The 16,476-nt window shown below is 44.6% G+C and overlaps 1 protein-coding gene across 3 annotated transcripts; it reads left to right on the forward strand.

Annotated features, from left to right (window-relative positions):
• Positions 1–331: 331 nt before the first annotated feature.
• On the forward strand, positions 332–15,605 carry Cul2 (cullin 2). 3 transcript variants are annotated; one of them, XM_076132844.1, is made up of 14 exons: positions 332–509; positions 3,056–3,138; positions 3,746–3,870; positions 4,438–4,533; positions 5,159–5,252; positions 5,909–5,996; positions 7,727–8,058; positions 9,211–9,507; positions 10,294–10,401; positions 11,425–11,530; positions 11,949–12,097; positions 12,855–13,019; positions 13,366–13,950; positions 14,156–15,605. In XM_076132844.1, the coding sequence occupies exons 2-14, from the start codon at positions 3,076–3,078 to the stop codon at positions 14,315–14,317; spliced, it is 2,370 nt and encodes a 789-aa protein (XP_075988959.1). In that variant the 5' UTR covers positions 332–509; positions 3,056–3,075; the 3' UTR covers positions 14,318–15,605. The 3 variants fall into 3 exon arrangements, with proteins under 3 accessions (XP_075988959.1, XP_075988961.1, XP_075988960.1); XM_076132846.1 differs by having other exon boundaries at positions 333–509; positions 5,909–5,983; positions 7,729–8,058; XM_076132845.1 differs by lacking the exon at positions 332–509 and adding an exon at positions 582–1,013.
• Positions 15,606–16,476: the final 871 nt, after the last annotated feature.

Below are 16,476 nucleotides of genomic sequence, written 5' to 3' on the forward strand. Positions count from 1 at the left end.
TCACGGCCAGACGGACAAAAATAGCAATTATATGCAGAGAAATATGTTAAACGTGAAGATATCGTATTTTAACTTGTAGGTAGGTATTGGTATCAATGTAATTAATGAATCATCGTTATAAATTCTTACGACAGTCAAAATAATGATAAAAAGATGAATTGATTACATAAACATTGTACATCCTGTCCCTGATATAACTACCTACCTAAACAAATTTTAATCTATTAATTTAGCAATGTATAATATAACATTAAATTATTGGGAAATAATAATGTTTTGCAACGTTTCACAAAATGTCAGATAAAATTCCAAAGGTATAACGAAACGTATTGGCACATATTTATTTACAGTGGCAACATTTCAATCAAACTTCAAATCAAAGTGCTGTGTGAATTACGAATTTGCTTTTATTTGATTATGATTAATTTTACTGCGAAAATAAGTTGAAAATCGTACAATAATCTAGTCAATTAACGTGTGGGACAGTGGAGCAATACGCTGGGCTCGAGGTAAGGCGGCAAAGTGTGAAAGTATCGTGTTATTTGTGCACGGTTGTCATTGCAATGTTAGATATTATTTTTGTTTTGTGCGAAATTCGCTGAGTAATTTCGGGTTGGTGTGCTGTGAGCGCGGTGTTAATGCTGCGAAGTTGTCAGCGTGCCAACTCTGGCGCAGCGGGCGCGAAGATATCGTGTACGAGTTTCGTCCGAGCTGAGTTACGGTCTATTGTCGTGTAGCACTCGCCTCGACCTTACCGAGCACGGTGCAGGGTTGAAACAGCTGTGTGTTGCTCACACGACACCCTTGAACCCCGCGGAAGTCGTGGATGACCCCTGCAGCGAGGTTAAGGGCTGCAATTGGTATAACCTGGTGGTAAAGACACTTGTATGGTAAACAGTGGTCATTCTCTCGTCAGATAACAGAAGTGACAGTGTCTGAGCTAATTATATTGCTGTTCTGTCATTATAATTAGTATTTTCAGTAATAAATTCAGTGTTTCATCAGTGTTGAAGGTAATGAATTTTGAAAAGACTAACCTCCTTACATAAATATATAGTTTCACAATGATTTAGCATAAATACTCCCTCTCGTCACTCTTATTCTATTTTCAGTGTGTTAGAGTGAGATAGAGCATGTGTAACTGATTAAAACAACAACTGATTTGTTTAGTAATTGGGCAATAAGTGCATGATGTTGAATTTTATGAATGCCTAGTAACAAACAGAGACAGTTTTGTAGAATTCTGTATATTATTTATTATTACTATGGTCATTGAACCTAAGCAGTCTGTGTAGAGTACTTACTGTACCTACTGCATCATAAATGTCATAAAAGAATAATAATAAATCATTAATATTGAAGTACTGGCCACTTGGGAACATTAACACGTTCGCTGCCCCCGACGCGTATGTGCGTTTTACGAAACGCACATACGCGTCAGGGGCAGCGAACGTGTTAATATGCCTTGAAAAACTATTAGATTTCCAAACAATAGAGGTTTTATCACAATGTTTTCTGTTACTATTAGAACCAAGAACCAGGAAAGAGATTGTCCCTGAGTCCACCACCTTGGTATGGAGAAACTGTATAGATTTATGCCTTTAAGAACTGTTTGACTCTCAAACTTGCAAGGTTTCAACACAATGATTTGCTTTTCTGTTAAAAGAAGTGATCATTATATCTAATACACTCAGAACTTGGATTAGTAATTTGTTTCTTGCATTAGGTTTTGGACCTATTACTAAAGTAGTTATTATACTTGATAATAATATGTAGGTGGAAGTGTATGAAATACACTCAGGTATTGCCATTAACAATGTTAGTACAATTGCCATTAATTTTGCATGTTATCAAAGTCAATGCTACTACTGGGAAATATTCTACTATAAATAAAAAAGACTACTTATACTTTACCTAGCCCTAGAATCAACTCAGAGACCTAGTGATCAACAGACACATATTTATTTATTTATTTATTCATCCTTACAACTATTTTTACAGGTTTACCCCAATACAATAGTGTAGGTACATTATAATAATTATCTAATATCTATTTAGGTAATAATATAATATAATATATAAATACTAATCAATAATCTATACCATATCACAAACTATACAATATGTGGCCTTAACATTACTATTTATATTATTACATTATTTTATATAACATTACTGTACATGTCACAGAGGCATTTAAGTCATCCAAATGACCAGAAAAACAGTAATTAAACACATTTTTTTATGTTAAAATATAATATGTTTAATATTCAAAGAACTATGTAAAACTCATTGAGTTGTAACTAATGACCTATATAATATATAATGTTCAACATTGATGTGTGGCGTTAAAACACAATCACTAATTAATTCTGATAACTGTTTATTTGTTTGACAATATGTTTGTGTGATAATTTACTTAGATTGTACCAATTGTACTGTCTTCAGTAAATAGGAGGTTGCTTTTGTGATTCTAAGTAAGACAATTTAGAAAAATCTTTCTTTAAGACTGTTTTTCTTGAAGTACTTGTAAATGTTGTGAATTAGTTACTGTTTTGCTGTATGTATAGTGCTATTTTTTGTTTGGTTTTTCTCTGATCTGTACAGAGTTGTGTAAACAAATGGAGTGATTTAATTTTTATTGTGTTTTCTTGTAAAGATTTGTTGTTTAGATATTGGTATGGTATTGAGTAAACAAGCAGGCTCCATTATAATAATATGTTCAATTAATGAATATTTGGTAATTTTACCTGTGAAAGTAAGAAAGTAGAAAGCTCTTCTTTGTAAGTGAAACAAGCTTAGGAGAAAAAGATTTTACTACCTACAGTAGTATAGAATCCAGAAAGAGTAGTGCTTGTAGCAGATAAAAAAAACTTTCACAGGTTCTGTCATTAGCTTCTTTATGCCAATCCTCCAGATAGTTGTTCAAGGCGTCGCGTCACCGTTTTCGTCGTCTTTCTTAGTTTTAAAGTGTAAATCAGTTTCTTTTTAAATAATCTCCCTACAGTTGTGATGTACATAGTATGTTGTGTTAAGAGTGTGTGTCACGTTGCAGGTCTATGTACGGTGTTTGTGATGATGTCGCTGAAGCCGAGGAACGTGGACTTCACGGAGACATGGGCACATCTCAAGGAAACGGTAATAAACCGTAATATACTACCTTTTATTACATACCATTTTCTCCCCGCGACTTCCGCGTCAAAAGACGAGAAGAGAGTTTCTGGGCAGAAAATCCAATTTGTCAATCTTTAAACTGCCTACCTGTATCAAATTCCATCAAAATCCGTTAACTAGTTTTGATGTGATTCAGTTGCGAGTATTCTAACTTTAGTGTTGATGATATTGTTGATCAACTGTCTCTGTTGGCCAAGTTATATCAATCTCATCAAACGTGGAAACTGGAAACCTGCTTATACCTTCGGTTACAGACGTTGACGTAACAGCCATAATATCACGCCTTTTTCCAATAGGGATAGGCGGAGACCAAAGAACCCCACTTGATACGGTCCCTACAAACTATCCTGAAGCTATATATTAGGTCGGGGAAAAAGTATTTTCGCATTATAGTATGTATGAACTTGTAATAAAATCTTTTCTCTACACAAAAAAGCTCGAATTTGGGTACCTCACGAGCTCACTGAGAGAGACCTAATGAACCGTGTACTCATTTGTGATTCTTGAAGCCAAAGAGATTTACGCGACCGCGGCCTAATATTGTAATATTTCCGTGTGTGTGTTGTGGCAGGTGGCGGGGGTGGTGGGGCTGCGCGCGGTGGAGCGCTCGGTGTGGAACACGCGCTTCTCGGACGTGTACGCGCTGTGCGTGGCGCACCCCGAGCCGCTCGCCGACCGCCTCTACGACGAGACCAAGTGAGTCCACGTCTGTGCCTTGTAATATTGTGTAATGTGTAGAATACCTTCACTGGATAGTACTATATACTAGGAAAAGTATGGCTTTCGAAGAAGGAGTCTTGGGTACCCCTTTAAATTAGATACCGTCCCGTGAGAGCCCGGGTTAGACCCCAAACCTTTCTAAGCAGAATGTCTAATAAGTATGAAGGACTGAGCAGTCCGACGCAAACTAAATGGGTCTCAAAAAATACTGCATAATAAAGAGCTATACACTATGACATTTATAAATAATTATTTGATACTCCTTTAAAAATACCTGAGCAAAATCACCAGTTTAACCACTGATTTCGATGATAGGTTTTTTGCAGCATCCATTTCCTCATATATCCATCGTTTGAGTAAAATGTTGTATGTGACTTATAGCATTTCATGCAATCAAGAATTCGATAACTTGGGACTTAAAATTACAATATTTATTATAATTAATGACGTTACATGGTGTCTTCTAAAATTATAAGTATTTGTTACTTCTTTAAGTTTGAAACACGTTAATGCATTTGCTTGTATGTTTGTTTGTATTTGCAGGAACTTCCTGGAGGAGCACGTGTCGGGGCTGCTGGCGCGCGTGCGCGGCAACGCCTCGCTCGACAGCAACGACCATAACGACGGACTACTCACACGGTCAGTACTTACCACTTATATACTTGTACTACAATACTTACTTACTACTTAACGCATCGTTATTACTGACATTTTCTGTCAAGAAATTCTCTTGGCCGCCTTTACACACACACTGTATCGCACGTTCTCAGTATTGTACAGTATTACGCGTGTGTGCGCAGTGCGCTCTTCGAGAGCGATTTTCTTCGCGGGCGCGGACAGATGAGCGCGGCGCGTGCTCTTTCCTTTCCCCTTACACGCGCGATTGTTGTTTCATACGCGATAGAGCGTGTGTGTAAAGGGGGTTATTGCCCTCAGAGGTGAAGTTGAAATCGTTGACCTCCTTGCCTCTGAGAGCCTACTAAGTGGTTGGTTCTGCGCCTGCTCTCTCACTGATCGTGTGTCACACTGGACTATGAGAGTATAATGTATGCTAACGTTTTGAAACTCTCGCGACTTGTACACATAATATTATGACAAGGAGGCGACGCTTAGCGGCCACAACAGTCAGCCCGTGACTACGGTCGATGTAATTCGATCGAAACGTCGGGTAAATAAATAAAATATCCTAATTTTTAATTTTCAATCGCGTTTAAGACCCGTTACATTATAATATAAAGTATAATGTGTGTGTGTTGTGTTGCAGGTACGTGGCCGCGTGGCGCGAGTACAGCCAGGGCGTGGTGTACCTCAACAGTCTCTACTCCTACCTCAACCTGCAGCACGTCAAGCGGCAGAAGGTATGTACACCTCTCTCTATCACTTCTCTCTCTCACTCTCACTCATATAACTCTCACTATATCCCTCGCACTCTCTCTCTCTCTCTGAGTCTTAGAGTGTCTTGTATGCGAGGTTCCCAAATCGCAACTGGAGGTATACAATTTAGAATCGAGTGTAGAACATCAGTGACCTGGCTAGTATAGCTGATGGTAACCTGTTTTGTACAGACACTTTATTTTAGAAATAAGCGGTTTATTAATTTTACATACTTTTTAACACGCCTGTCAAGATGCAGGCAGAAGTATATGATAAACAAACCCATTAACAATGTTAATCTTATATAGTTTGGTCATATTTTCGTATACTGAAATTCGAAAATGACTTTCCCGACTTTAGAATTCAGCCCGGCACTTCGTGTTTAGCAGTCGTATACACAGAACGTCTTTAAAGATTAACTTTTATTAAATTACTAGCCAAAATGGCGACTGTGATTCGTCTGTCAACACATTAGAATTTAACAAAATACTCGACAATCCGAATTTTGCGGATATATTATTATGATGTCGACTCGAAATCATTGTTTTTTTTATGTTTTTTTATTCAGGTAAGGTTTCAATCGAGTCTACCGTACCCGTTGACGAAATTATTAATTTAGTTTAATATTGTTTTTCCGCAGGTGTCGGACGCGGAGATAATCTACGGGTCCGCGGCGACGGTGTCGTGCCCCGAGCACGACGCGCGCCAGCTAGAGGTAGCGTGCTACGAGATGAGTGTCATACCTTACTTACAGCATGACCGCCGCCTAGCTCACGCGCGGGTCCCGAGCGGGTCCCGCCTTGTACACGGTGTCTTAGCTTGTGTAGTGACGGGTGATAGTGCGGGTCCAACTGCGGGTCCGTGCGGGTCCCCTGTTTAATGTATGCACAAAATCTGATAGTTGTGTATAGTGACGGGTGATAGTGCGGGTCCAACTGCGGGTCCGTGCGGGTCCCCTGTTTAATGTATGCACAAAATCTGATAGTTGTGTATAGTGACGGGTGATAGTGCGGGTCCAACTGCGGGTCCGTGCGGGTCCCTTGTTTAATGTATGCACAAAATCTGATAGTTGTGTATAGTGACGGGTGATAGTGCGGGTCCAACTGCGGGTCCGTGCGGGTCCCCTGTTTAATGTATGCACAAAATCTGATAGTTGTGTATAGTGACGGGTGATAGTGCGGGTCCAACTGCGGGTCCGTGCGGGTCCCCTGTTTAATGTATGCACAAAATCTGATAGTTGTGTATAGTGACGGGTGATAGTGCGGGTCCAACTGCGGGTCCGTGCGGGTCCCCTGTTTAATGTATGCACAAAATCTGATAGTTGTGTATAGTGACGGGTGATAGTGCGGGTCCAACTGCGGGTCCGTGCGGGTCCCCTGTTTAATGTATGCACAAAATCTGATAGTTGTGTATAGTGACGGGTGATAGTGCGGGTCCGTGCAGGTCCCCTGTTATCAATGTATGCACATGATCAGATAGCTTTTTGTAGTGACGGGTTAGAATGTGGGTCCAAAGTGACATGACCCGCACTGGACTCGCGACTGATTTGCACACAATACACCATTTAAATGTGTTGTATACCTTAGTAGAGAGTGTTGTATGCAAGGTTCGCGGCTGGAGGTATACAACATACAGAATGTAGAACATCAGTGACCCGCAGACTTATACATAATACATAAGGAAATACAAAAAAATATTAATTTTAATCTAGATTGTATACAAATGCTCTCTAATAAGTTGCTCGAAGTACAAGTAGTATTTAGTATATTCCCGTTAGGACCCGCATTGGACCCATAATGCACTGAATGTATGTGTTGTATACACTTGCACTAGACCCGCAATCGACCCGCGGCAGACCCGTAATATGCATGCTGTAATTTTACTAGTTCTTTATGTTATTTTTGTATGAAAAATATTAGTTTATAGCTTTCTCCATATTGCACTATCGTATACTAACAATATACACATTATTGCATGAACTCACACGCAATTTTATAGTTATTTATTTGATATTTTTATTGTGTAAGTATTACATTTTAGTAATGTATTAATTTACATGTTTTGACAACGTAATACCACTACGTATGATTATGGGTTCGATTCCCACAAGGAACAAAAAAAAATGCAGTTTACGGTCTGATTATACTTTGTATTGATAAGGTAGGTTAAGGGTCCTATCTCACTAAGACGCCATGTCTAGTACAATATAAAGGTATACTCCCTATTCTCTTATTCTCATAGTTAGATGACACAGATAACCGACACGATCAGTATTTTTTTGGTTGACTCGGAATTGGTATCCTGGATTTCTGTTCAGTCATATACGAAGTTCCAGTATAGAATCGCCTGTTCTTTCCTTGCCTATCAGTAAGTCAGGGGCAGTCGCTACTGCCCTTGACTCTGTCAGATAGAGCGAGTGTCGTTAGGCGGTACTGCAACCTGGGCGCGGCTCGCTTGCAGGTGGGCGAGCTGGGGCTGGAGATCTGGGAGCGCGTGCTGGTGCGGGCGCTGGCGGGCGCGCTCACGGGCCGCGTGGTGGCGGCGCTGGCGGCGGCGCGCGACCAGCCGCCCGACCCCGCGCTGGCCGGCACGCTGCGCGAGGCCGTGCGCAGCACCGTCACCGTGCGCGCCTTCCGCGTGCGCGCGCCGCTGCAGCTGTACCAGCAGCTGGTGCTGGAGCCCTACCTGGCCGCCGCCGGCGCCGCGCACGCGCGCCTGGCCGCCGCGCTGCTGGCCACCGGCGACGTGGCGCACTACACCAAGCACGCGCTCGCGGGGCTCGAGCGGGAGGTCGGTACTGCGGACTCACTGACTGACTGTGTCACTGACGGACCGAGTGAGTGAATGATGATGAAGTGAATGAATGATGATCGAGTGAGTGAATGATGATGAAGTGAATGAATGATGATCGAGTGAGTGAATGATGACCAAGTGAGTGAATGATGATCGAGTGAGTGAATGATGATGAAGTGAATGAATGATGATCGAGTGAGTGAATGATGATGAAGTGAATGATGATGAAGTGAATGAATGATGATCGAGTAAGTGAATGAATGATGATCGAGTGAGTGAATGATGATGAAGTGAATGAATGATGATCGAGTAAGTGAATGAATGATGATCGAGTGAGTGAATGATGATGAAGTGAATGAATGATGACCGAGTGAGTGAATGATGATGAAGTGAATGAATGATGACCGAGTGAGTGAATGATGATGAAGTGAATGAATGATGATCGAGTGAGTGAATGATGATGAAGTGAATGAATGATGACCGAGTGAGTGAATGATGATGAAGTGAATGAATGATGATCGAGTGAGTGAATGATGATGAAGTGAATGAATGATGATCGAGTGAGTGAATGATGATGAAGTGAATGAATGATGATCGAGTGAGTGAATGATGATGAAGTGAATGAATGATGACCGAGTGAGTGAATGATGATGAAGTGAATGAATGATGATCGAGTGAGTGAATGATGATGAAGTGAATGAATGATGATCGAGTAAGTGAATGAATGATGATCGAGTGAGTGAATGATGATGAAGTGAATGAATGATGACCGAGTGAGTGAATGATGATGAAGTGAATGAATGATGATCGAGTGAGTGAATGATGATGAAGTGAATGAATGATGACCGAGTGAGTGAATGATGATGAAGTGAATGAATGATGACCGAGTGAGTGAATGATGATGAAGTGAATGAATGATGACCGAGTGAGTGAATGATGATGAAGTGAATGAATGATGATCGAGTGAGTGAATGATGATGAAGTGAATGAATGATGACCGAGTGAGTGAATGATGATGAAGTGAATGAATGATGATCGAGTGAGTGAATGATGATGAAGTGAATGAATGATGATCAAGCGAGTGAGTAAATGACTGACCGAGTGGTAGTGCTGGAGGGTGTCGGAACTCACGTCACGTGTGTGTGTCAGGTGTCGCTGGGGCAGCGGTTCCTGGACCCGTCGTCGGCGGAGGCGGTGCGCGGCTGCTACGAGCGCGCGGCCGTGGCGGCGCACCTGCCCGCGCTGCACGCCACCGTCGACACGCTCATGCGCGACGCGGCCGCCGACGAGCCCGCCGCGCTGGAGCGCCGCGCCGACCTGCGCCGCATGTACACGCTGCTGCGGCCGCTGGGCGGCGCGGCGCTGCGGCCGCTGGTGGATGCTGCGCACGCGCAGGCCGCCGCCGACGGACACGCGCTCCTCGCGCAGCCGCACAACAAGGACGAGGTCGGTCACATACGGACATGGACATACACACAGACAGACATAGACATACGCACACACGCAAACACCACAGACATACACGCACACATAGACGAACACCTAAACACAATAATATAATGCTCAGATCCTACTAATGTAGCTCGATAGTTCACTCCTGAATACTCCAGACACCGATCAGATTTTTACTAAAAATTCATCTAAATCAAAACACTGGCTACGTGCGAATTGTAAACGTTGCTTCTACATTAAAATAAATGATTATTAGCATTTCTAACACATACTTAAGTTCATTGGTGTAATGTGTTTGAACCTTAAATCACTTGCGTGAATCTATACTAATATTATAAAGCTGAAAAGTTTGTTTGTTTGATTGTTTGTTTGAACGCGCTAATCTCAGGAACTACTGGTCCGATTTGAAAAATTCTTTCAGTGTTAGATAGCCCATTTATCGAGGAAGGCTTTAGGCTATATATCATCACGCTACGACCAATAGGAGCAGAGTATCAGTGAAAAATGTTACAAAAGCGGGGAAAAAAATCACCCATTCTCTCTTATGTGACGCAAGCGAAGTTGCGCGGGTCAGCTAGTATTGAATATTCTCAACAGTAATCCGGTATTTGATCACGTACCCGATATATAGCAATAGACTGACCCCTAATTACATGGTACTTACATTGTACACAAGACATTCATAGAGTCAAATGGCAAATCGTGGGTATATTTCATGCACTACCTTCACTTTCAGATAACTGATAAACCATTCTTGTTAATATTATATTATTCTTGCAGGCTCACACACACTTCGTGAACGCGATGTTATCTCTGCACGGTAAATACAGCAAGCTGTTCGCGGACGTGTTCGGCGGCGCGCAGGCCTTCATAGGCGCTCTCGACAAGGTTCGTGCGATCGTATTTGTAGCTGTTACTCAAGAAATACTTGACCGATTTAGATGATGAGTAGTGTGATTTGATTGTGAGGTTTTATGCTTTGTAGGTTATTGTGTTTGTGGTTTGTTTTGTTGAAATCGGAGTAGTAGTTTTTGAGTTAAGCTAGTTGGAATTTTATGTTTAATCCTAAATTATTATTATTATATTATTACGAGCCTGTATCGTCCCACTGCTGGGCAAAGGCCTCCCCCATAGCTCTCCACTGCAAGCGATCTCCGGCGGTCTGTACCCAATCTGCGTTATAGGAGTCGAGCTCGTCTCTCCATCTTTTACGAGGTCTTCCTCTCCGCCGCCTTCCAGTGGGCGGGGTCCACTTCGTCGTTATTTTGGCCCATGAGTCATCCGGCATTCGACATACGTGGCCCGCCCAGTTCCACTTCAGCTTGGCAGCCGTTTCAGCTACGTCTGCTATTTTAGTTTTGGAGCGCAGTGTCGTATTTTCTGACCCTGTCTACAAGCCGTACACCTAGTATGCTGCGCTCCATGGCTCGCTGGCAAACCTTGAGCCTGGACCTCTGGATGGATGTCAAAGACCAAGTCTGTGCGCCGTAGGTGAGTATAGGAAGTATGCACATATCCATGAGCTTACGCTTCATGCTGATTGGAAGTTTGCCTTTCATAAGATGTTTCATAGCCCAATAGCTCCTCCAGGCGTTTTCAATTCGCCTTTCGACTTCTTTTTCTTGTCGAGCCTGGAAGGAGACTATTTGCCCTAGGTATGTAAACTCTTGGACATATGCAACCTGTTCTCCGTTAACTTCGACTCTACGTCTTACGCTATTTGTCATGAGCTTGGTCTTCGACATATTCATCTTTAATTATGGACTAAATTTTTAAGAATCTTAAAATTAGTTCTGAAAATTACTTTTGGTGACGTAAATGAGTTTCATAATATGGCTATCATTGTTCAGGTTTTTTTAAAACAAAAAAAGTTGTATTTACTTATTTGTATGTATGTTTGTTTGTATGTAGGCATGCAGCGCGGTGGTAAACTCGCGCGGTCCGTCGGACGGGTGTGCGCGCGCGCCCGAGCTGCTCGCGCGATACTGCGACTGTCTGCTCAGGAAGAGGGGAGGAGGTATGTACCCAATCACGCACCATCCCACCCTGACTCAATATCCCCCCCCATCCTCCTTGTTATTATCAGAATTCCCCTCCCTCGTTGTCTTATATGAGTATACAACAGTGTCTTATTCGGGTGGTGAGTCACTCAGAGTCTATCTAACCCCCCCTTACCTCTCTTTCATTTCCCCATTTTTCTTTTTCCTCCCCCTTCTTATTAAGACTCTCTCACTTTATTCCCAGTCTCTTAAAGCTCCCGTTTGTCTCACTATTACACTCCTTGTCACGAAATCCCATTTCACTTGACGCGTTTTTTTTTCTTTAGCAATTTTCATCACGTAAACGACCGTGAACAGTTGTTGCACACTTGCGGTTGTAAACTCTCCGGTACTTTTCTCCGGTCTTCAATGTACTAACACCCCCCCTCTCCCCAGGCGGCGCAGGCGAGACGGACGTGGACGAGAAGCTGTCGGCAGCGATAGTGGTGTTCAAGTACGTGGACGACAAGGACGTGTTCCAGAAGTACTACGCGCGCGCGCTCGCCCGCCGCCTCATACACCAGCTGTCCGCCAGCATGGAGCAGGTCAGTTAGGGGGCGGTTGAGAGATAGGGGATGGTTGAGAGGTAGTTAGGGGGTGGTTGAGAGTTTATTTAGGGGGTGGTTAAGAGATAGTTAGGGGGCGGTTAAGAGTTAGTTAGGGGCGGTTGAGAGTTAGTTAGGGGGTGGTTGAGAGTTAGTTAGGGGGTGGTTGAGTGTAAGTTAGGGGGTGGTTGAGAGTTAGTTAGGGGGTGGTTGAGAGATACTTAGGGGACGGTTGAGAGTTAGTTAGGGGCCGGTTGAGTGTTAGTTAGGGGGTGATTGAGAGTTAGTTAGGGGGTGGTTGAGTGTTAGTTAGGGGGTGGTTGAGTGTAAGTTAGGGGGTGGTTGAGAGTTAGTTAGGGGGTGGTTGAGAGATACTTAGGGGACGGTTGAGAGTTAGTTAGGGGCCGGTTGAGTGTTAGTTAGGGGGTGATTGAGAGTTAGTTAGGGGGTGGTTGAGTGTTAGTTAGGGGGTGGTTGAGTGTAAGTTAGGGGGTGGTTGAGAGTTAGTTAGGGGGTGGTTGAGAGTTAGTTAGGGGGTGGTTGAGTGTTAGTTAGGGGGTGGTTGAGTGTAAGTTAGGGGGTGGTTGAGAGTTAGTTAGGGGGTGGTTGAGAGATACTTAGGGGACGGTTGAGAGTTAGTTAGGGGCCGGTTGAGTGTTAGTTAGGGGGTGATTGAGAGTTAGTTAGGGGGCGGTTGAGAGTTAGTTAGGGGGTGGTTGAGAGTTATTGACTCATCATATTTGTGGTGTGTGGTCAGGAGGAGGCGATGATAAACCGGCTGAAGGCGGCGTGCGGCTACGAGTTCACGAACAAGCTGCACCGCATGTTCACGGACGTGGCCGTGAGCGCCGACCTCAACGCCAAGTTCCAGCAGCACCTGCGCGACACCGGCGCCAACACCGCCACCGGCTTCTTCATACAGGTACTGTGTCATATGTTATACTTATTACTGGCTAGTTTCATTAAAACCTGTCAAAAGTGTAGGACTTTGTTTATAGTATTTAAGTGTGTGTACAGTACCTATACAAATGTGTCTTCGATTTATTTACTGTCATAGACGTGACGGATAATCGACATAACCATTCAGAGTTTAGGTGCAGTCAACTTCTTTTTTTTTTTGACAAATCCGCATTAAGGATTGCTTTTGTGTCTTGATTTTGGGCAATCTGCGAGAGATTCGTAACAGAAAATTTTAGCAAAGTCGAGAGGCAGACGTCTCTGTGCACTACACTGCGCATGAATATTAAGATAGTCCCGGTGTACTGCAGGTGCTGCAGGCGGGCGCGTGGCCGCTGGGCGGCGCCATGGCCCCGCTGGCCCCCCCGCAGCAGCTGGAGCGGCCGGCGCGCCTGTTCGAGGCCTTCTACCGCGCCTCGTTCAGCGGGCGGCGCCTGGCGTGGCTGCACCACCTGTGCACGGGCGAGCTGCGCGCGCGCTACACGCCGCGCGTGCTGCACGTCAGCGCCAGCACGCCGCAGTGCGCGCTGCTGCTGAGCTTCGAGGCGCAGGACGCGTGGCCGGCGCGCGAGCTGCGCGACGCGCTGCAGCTGGCCGGCGACGCCTGGCCGCGCCACCTGCGCCCGCTGCTGGACGCGGGGCTGCTGCTGGCGGCCGGCGACGTGGGGCTGGAGCCGGGCGCCGAGCCCGCGCCCGGCGCCGCGCTGAGCCTCAACCTGGCCTTCTCCTGCAAGCGCACCAAGCTGCGCCTCACGTGCGCCAACGCGCCCGGCCACGCGGGCTCGGCGGCGGCGGGCGGCGCGGCGCCCGAGGCGGCCGACGGCGCCGCGCACTGCGACGACGACCGCAAGATGTACCTGCAGGCCGCCATCGTGCGGATCATGAAGCAGAGGAAGGTACGACCCCACACCACCTACAGAACTTACGTAGAAGAGTGAAAACTTACAAGGGAACTTGAAATTCTATAAAGGAAATTGGAAGCTTAAACGTGACCATGGCAGTTAATAAGGGTGTGTCAGTTGGACCCCAGCCTTTAACATAATGTAAATACATTTGTCACTATATTTCGTGTACATTAAACAAGTGTGTATGTGTGTGCAGGTGCTAAGGCACACGGAGCTGATCCAGGAGGTGGTGTCGCAGGCGCGCGGCTCGTTCGCGCCGTCCGTGGCCATGATCAAGAAGTGCATCGAGGCGCTCATCGACAAGCAGTACCTGGAGCGAGCCCCGGCCGCGCTCGACACCTACAGCTACCTCGCGTAGTGCCCGCCGCCGGGGGTAGACCTGCGAGCGGGGGTCACGTGAACTACGTGCGAGGGGTGCGTGACCTGCTAGTGGGGGTCATGTGACCTGCGAATGGGGTCGTGTGACCTCTGAGTGGGATCATGTAATCACTGAGTAAGGCCGTGTGGGGGTCGTGCGATCTGTGGGTGGGGGGTCATGTGATCTGCAGTGTGGGTTCATGTGATCAGCAGTGTGGAGGTCATGTGTTCAACGTGTGGGGGGTCAACCACGCGCTTCTCTTGGAGTTTAGGGCTATGTCATTGTTGCTTGGGTGTCAAGAAAAAATAATTTGATAACTTTTGAGAGGTACTCGGAGGTCACATGACTTCATGTTGAAGGTCACATACTCGTTGTCTAGGACTTCTCTGTGGGGGGCACGTGACCCCTACACTCGTAGCCGTGTCTCTAAAGTTGGGGGTCATGTGTCTTCCAAACAAATGTTAATGTATTGACCCCGCACTGTGCAGGTCACTTGACCTCCGCCGCGCGGTTGAGCGTTCAATACTCTAGTGTAACCTGGATAGTGTAAATTTAATTTGATGACTTATTGCGTGAGACGTGGGGGTCACGTGACCTTCGTACAACACGCCGCGATCAAGTAGGTTCAAGGTCACGTGGCCTCTACGTCGTTGGCCTTAGCCCGGAGACACGCGCGGCACTCGCTGGGGGGTCACGTGACCCCTACCTGTAGGTCATGCGACCTTCGCCGGAGGTCACCTGGCTGTAAGTGTGTGTGGTGTCGCCGCCTGTCCTGTTTATAGTTGTCTTGTTTATTATGCGACACCACTGCAGGGGGTCACTGACTGCTGTTGGGGGTTACTGAGACAGCTGAGGGGGTCACTGACGCTCACTGAGTCGTTTAGGTCAATATATTTAAAATTAGGTCATTTTAATTGGACTGTAAGTAGTGATTGCTAAGTGTATAGTGACCCACCCGCTGGTACTGATACAGAATGTGATATTTAAGTTTATGTGACTGAATATAGCAACAAGCCACTCCGAAGAACAGACGGACAGAACGGAAAGACGTCATTGTTACGTCTCCGTCACACGCACTCCTTGTATACGTCTCTTGTATTTATGTTTCGTTTTCTGCAGCGACTTGTTGCTATATTCAGACACATAAAGTTAAATGTCGATTACTACCAGTGACCCCCCGCTAGTGTCAGTGACCCCCTCGCCGGGTGTACGTGACCCCCACGCGCTGTGGCTGTAACTTGTATGTGCGTGGTCTTCCGTCAGTACAATAAACCACTTAATATTTGAACTTATTTTATTCATACTTTTATAATTAATATATTTTATTATTTACTTACACGATGTGTGGAACGGAACGTAACGGGAACGAATAATAGCTTAACTGTACTGCGATGTAATTACTCAAGTATATTATATTATCGTATGGTTAGTGGTCAACCTAGTGTCAAAGTTGTTCAAGCTCGAAGGCCTTTGACGTGACTTAACGACTGTTATTCATAGACAACAACCAGGACCGACTTTTTAGTTACCCAAAACACGGAGACGCTTACCTGAAATATCAATATGCGGTCACCCATCTATGGAATGACCGCGCGATGGGTAAACCACAGATCACTTAACGACCGTTCAGCGCTACCCATTTTAATGTTAGGGGTAAAAATGGGCTACTTTTACTCTTTACATGCCCATGCCAAAATGTAAATTTAAAATACGTAAAATCATGCTTATTCTGTCATGAAGATAAGCAGAGATAGAACATTTTTCGTGTAAACATTCGATAATATAACATCTTTGCGTAGTCGGGTAATAGCACAGTACAGCTTAACTAAATATTATTCTAACCGTTAAAAACGTATTTATTCTAAAATTATATTTATCTTGCCAAAGTTTTATATATGTGTCAACAAATATAATGTGTACCTAATTAATACTCAAACTACACTTAATTTTAAGTAATACTTAAAGTTATATTATGTCACGCAGTGGTCTAGGGTTCGATTCCTATTTATGTTAGTATGTTTCTCAATAGTAGTCCGGAGTTGGTAACGTGCCCGGTATATGACAGGCTCGCCCCCTATTACATGGGACTAACATTGTTAATGGCGAAACGTGGGTGTACTTCGTACATTTCTGCCTATACTTTAGGCTATAACAGGGGT

Source organism: Anticarsia gemmatalis, chromosome 28 (assembly GCF_050436995.1).
Source record: "Anticarsia gemmatalis isolate Benzon Research Colony breed Stoneville strain chromosome 28, ilAntGemm2 primary, whole genome shotgun sequence".
Lineage (NCBI taxonomy): Eukaryota > Metazoa > Arthropoda > Insecta > Lepidoptera > Erebidae > Anticarsia > Anticarsia gemmatalis.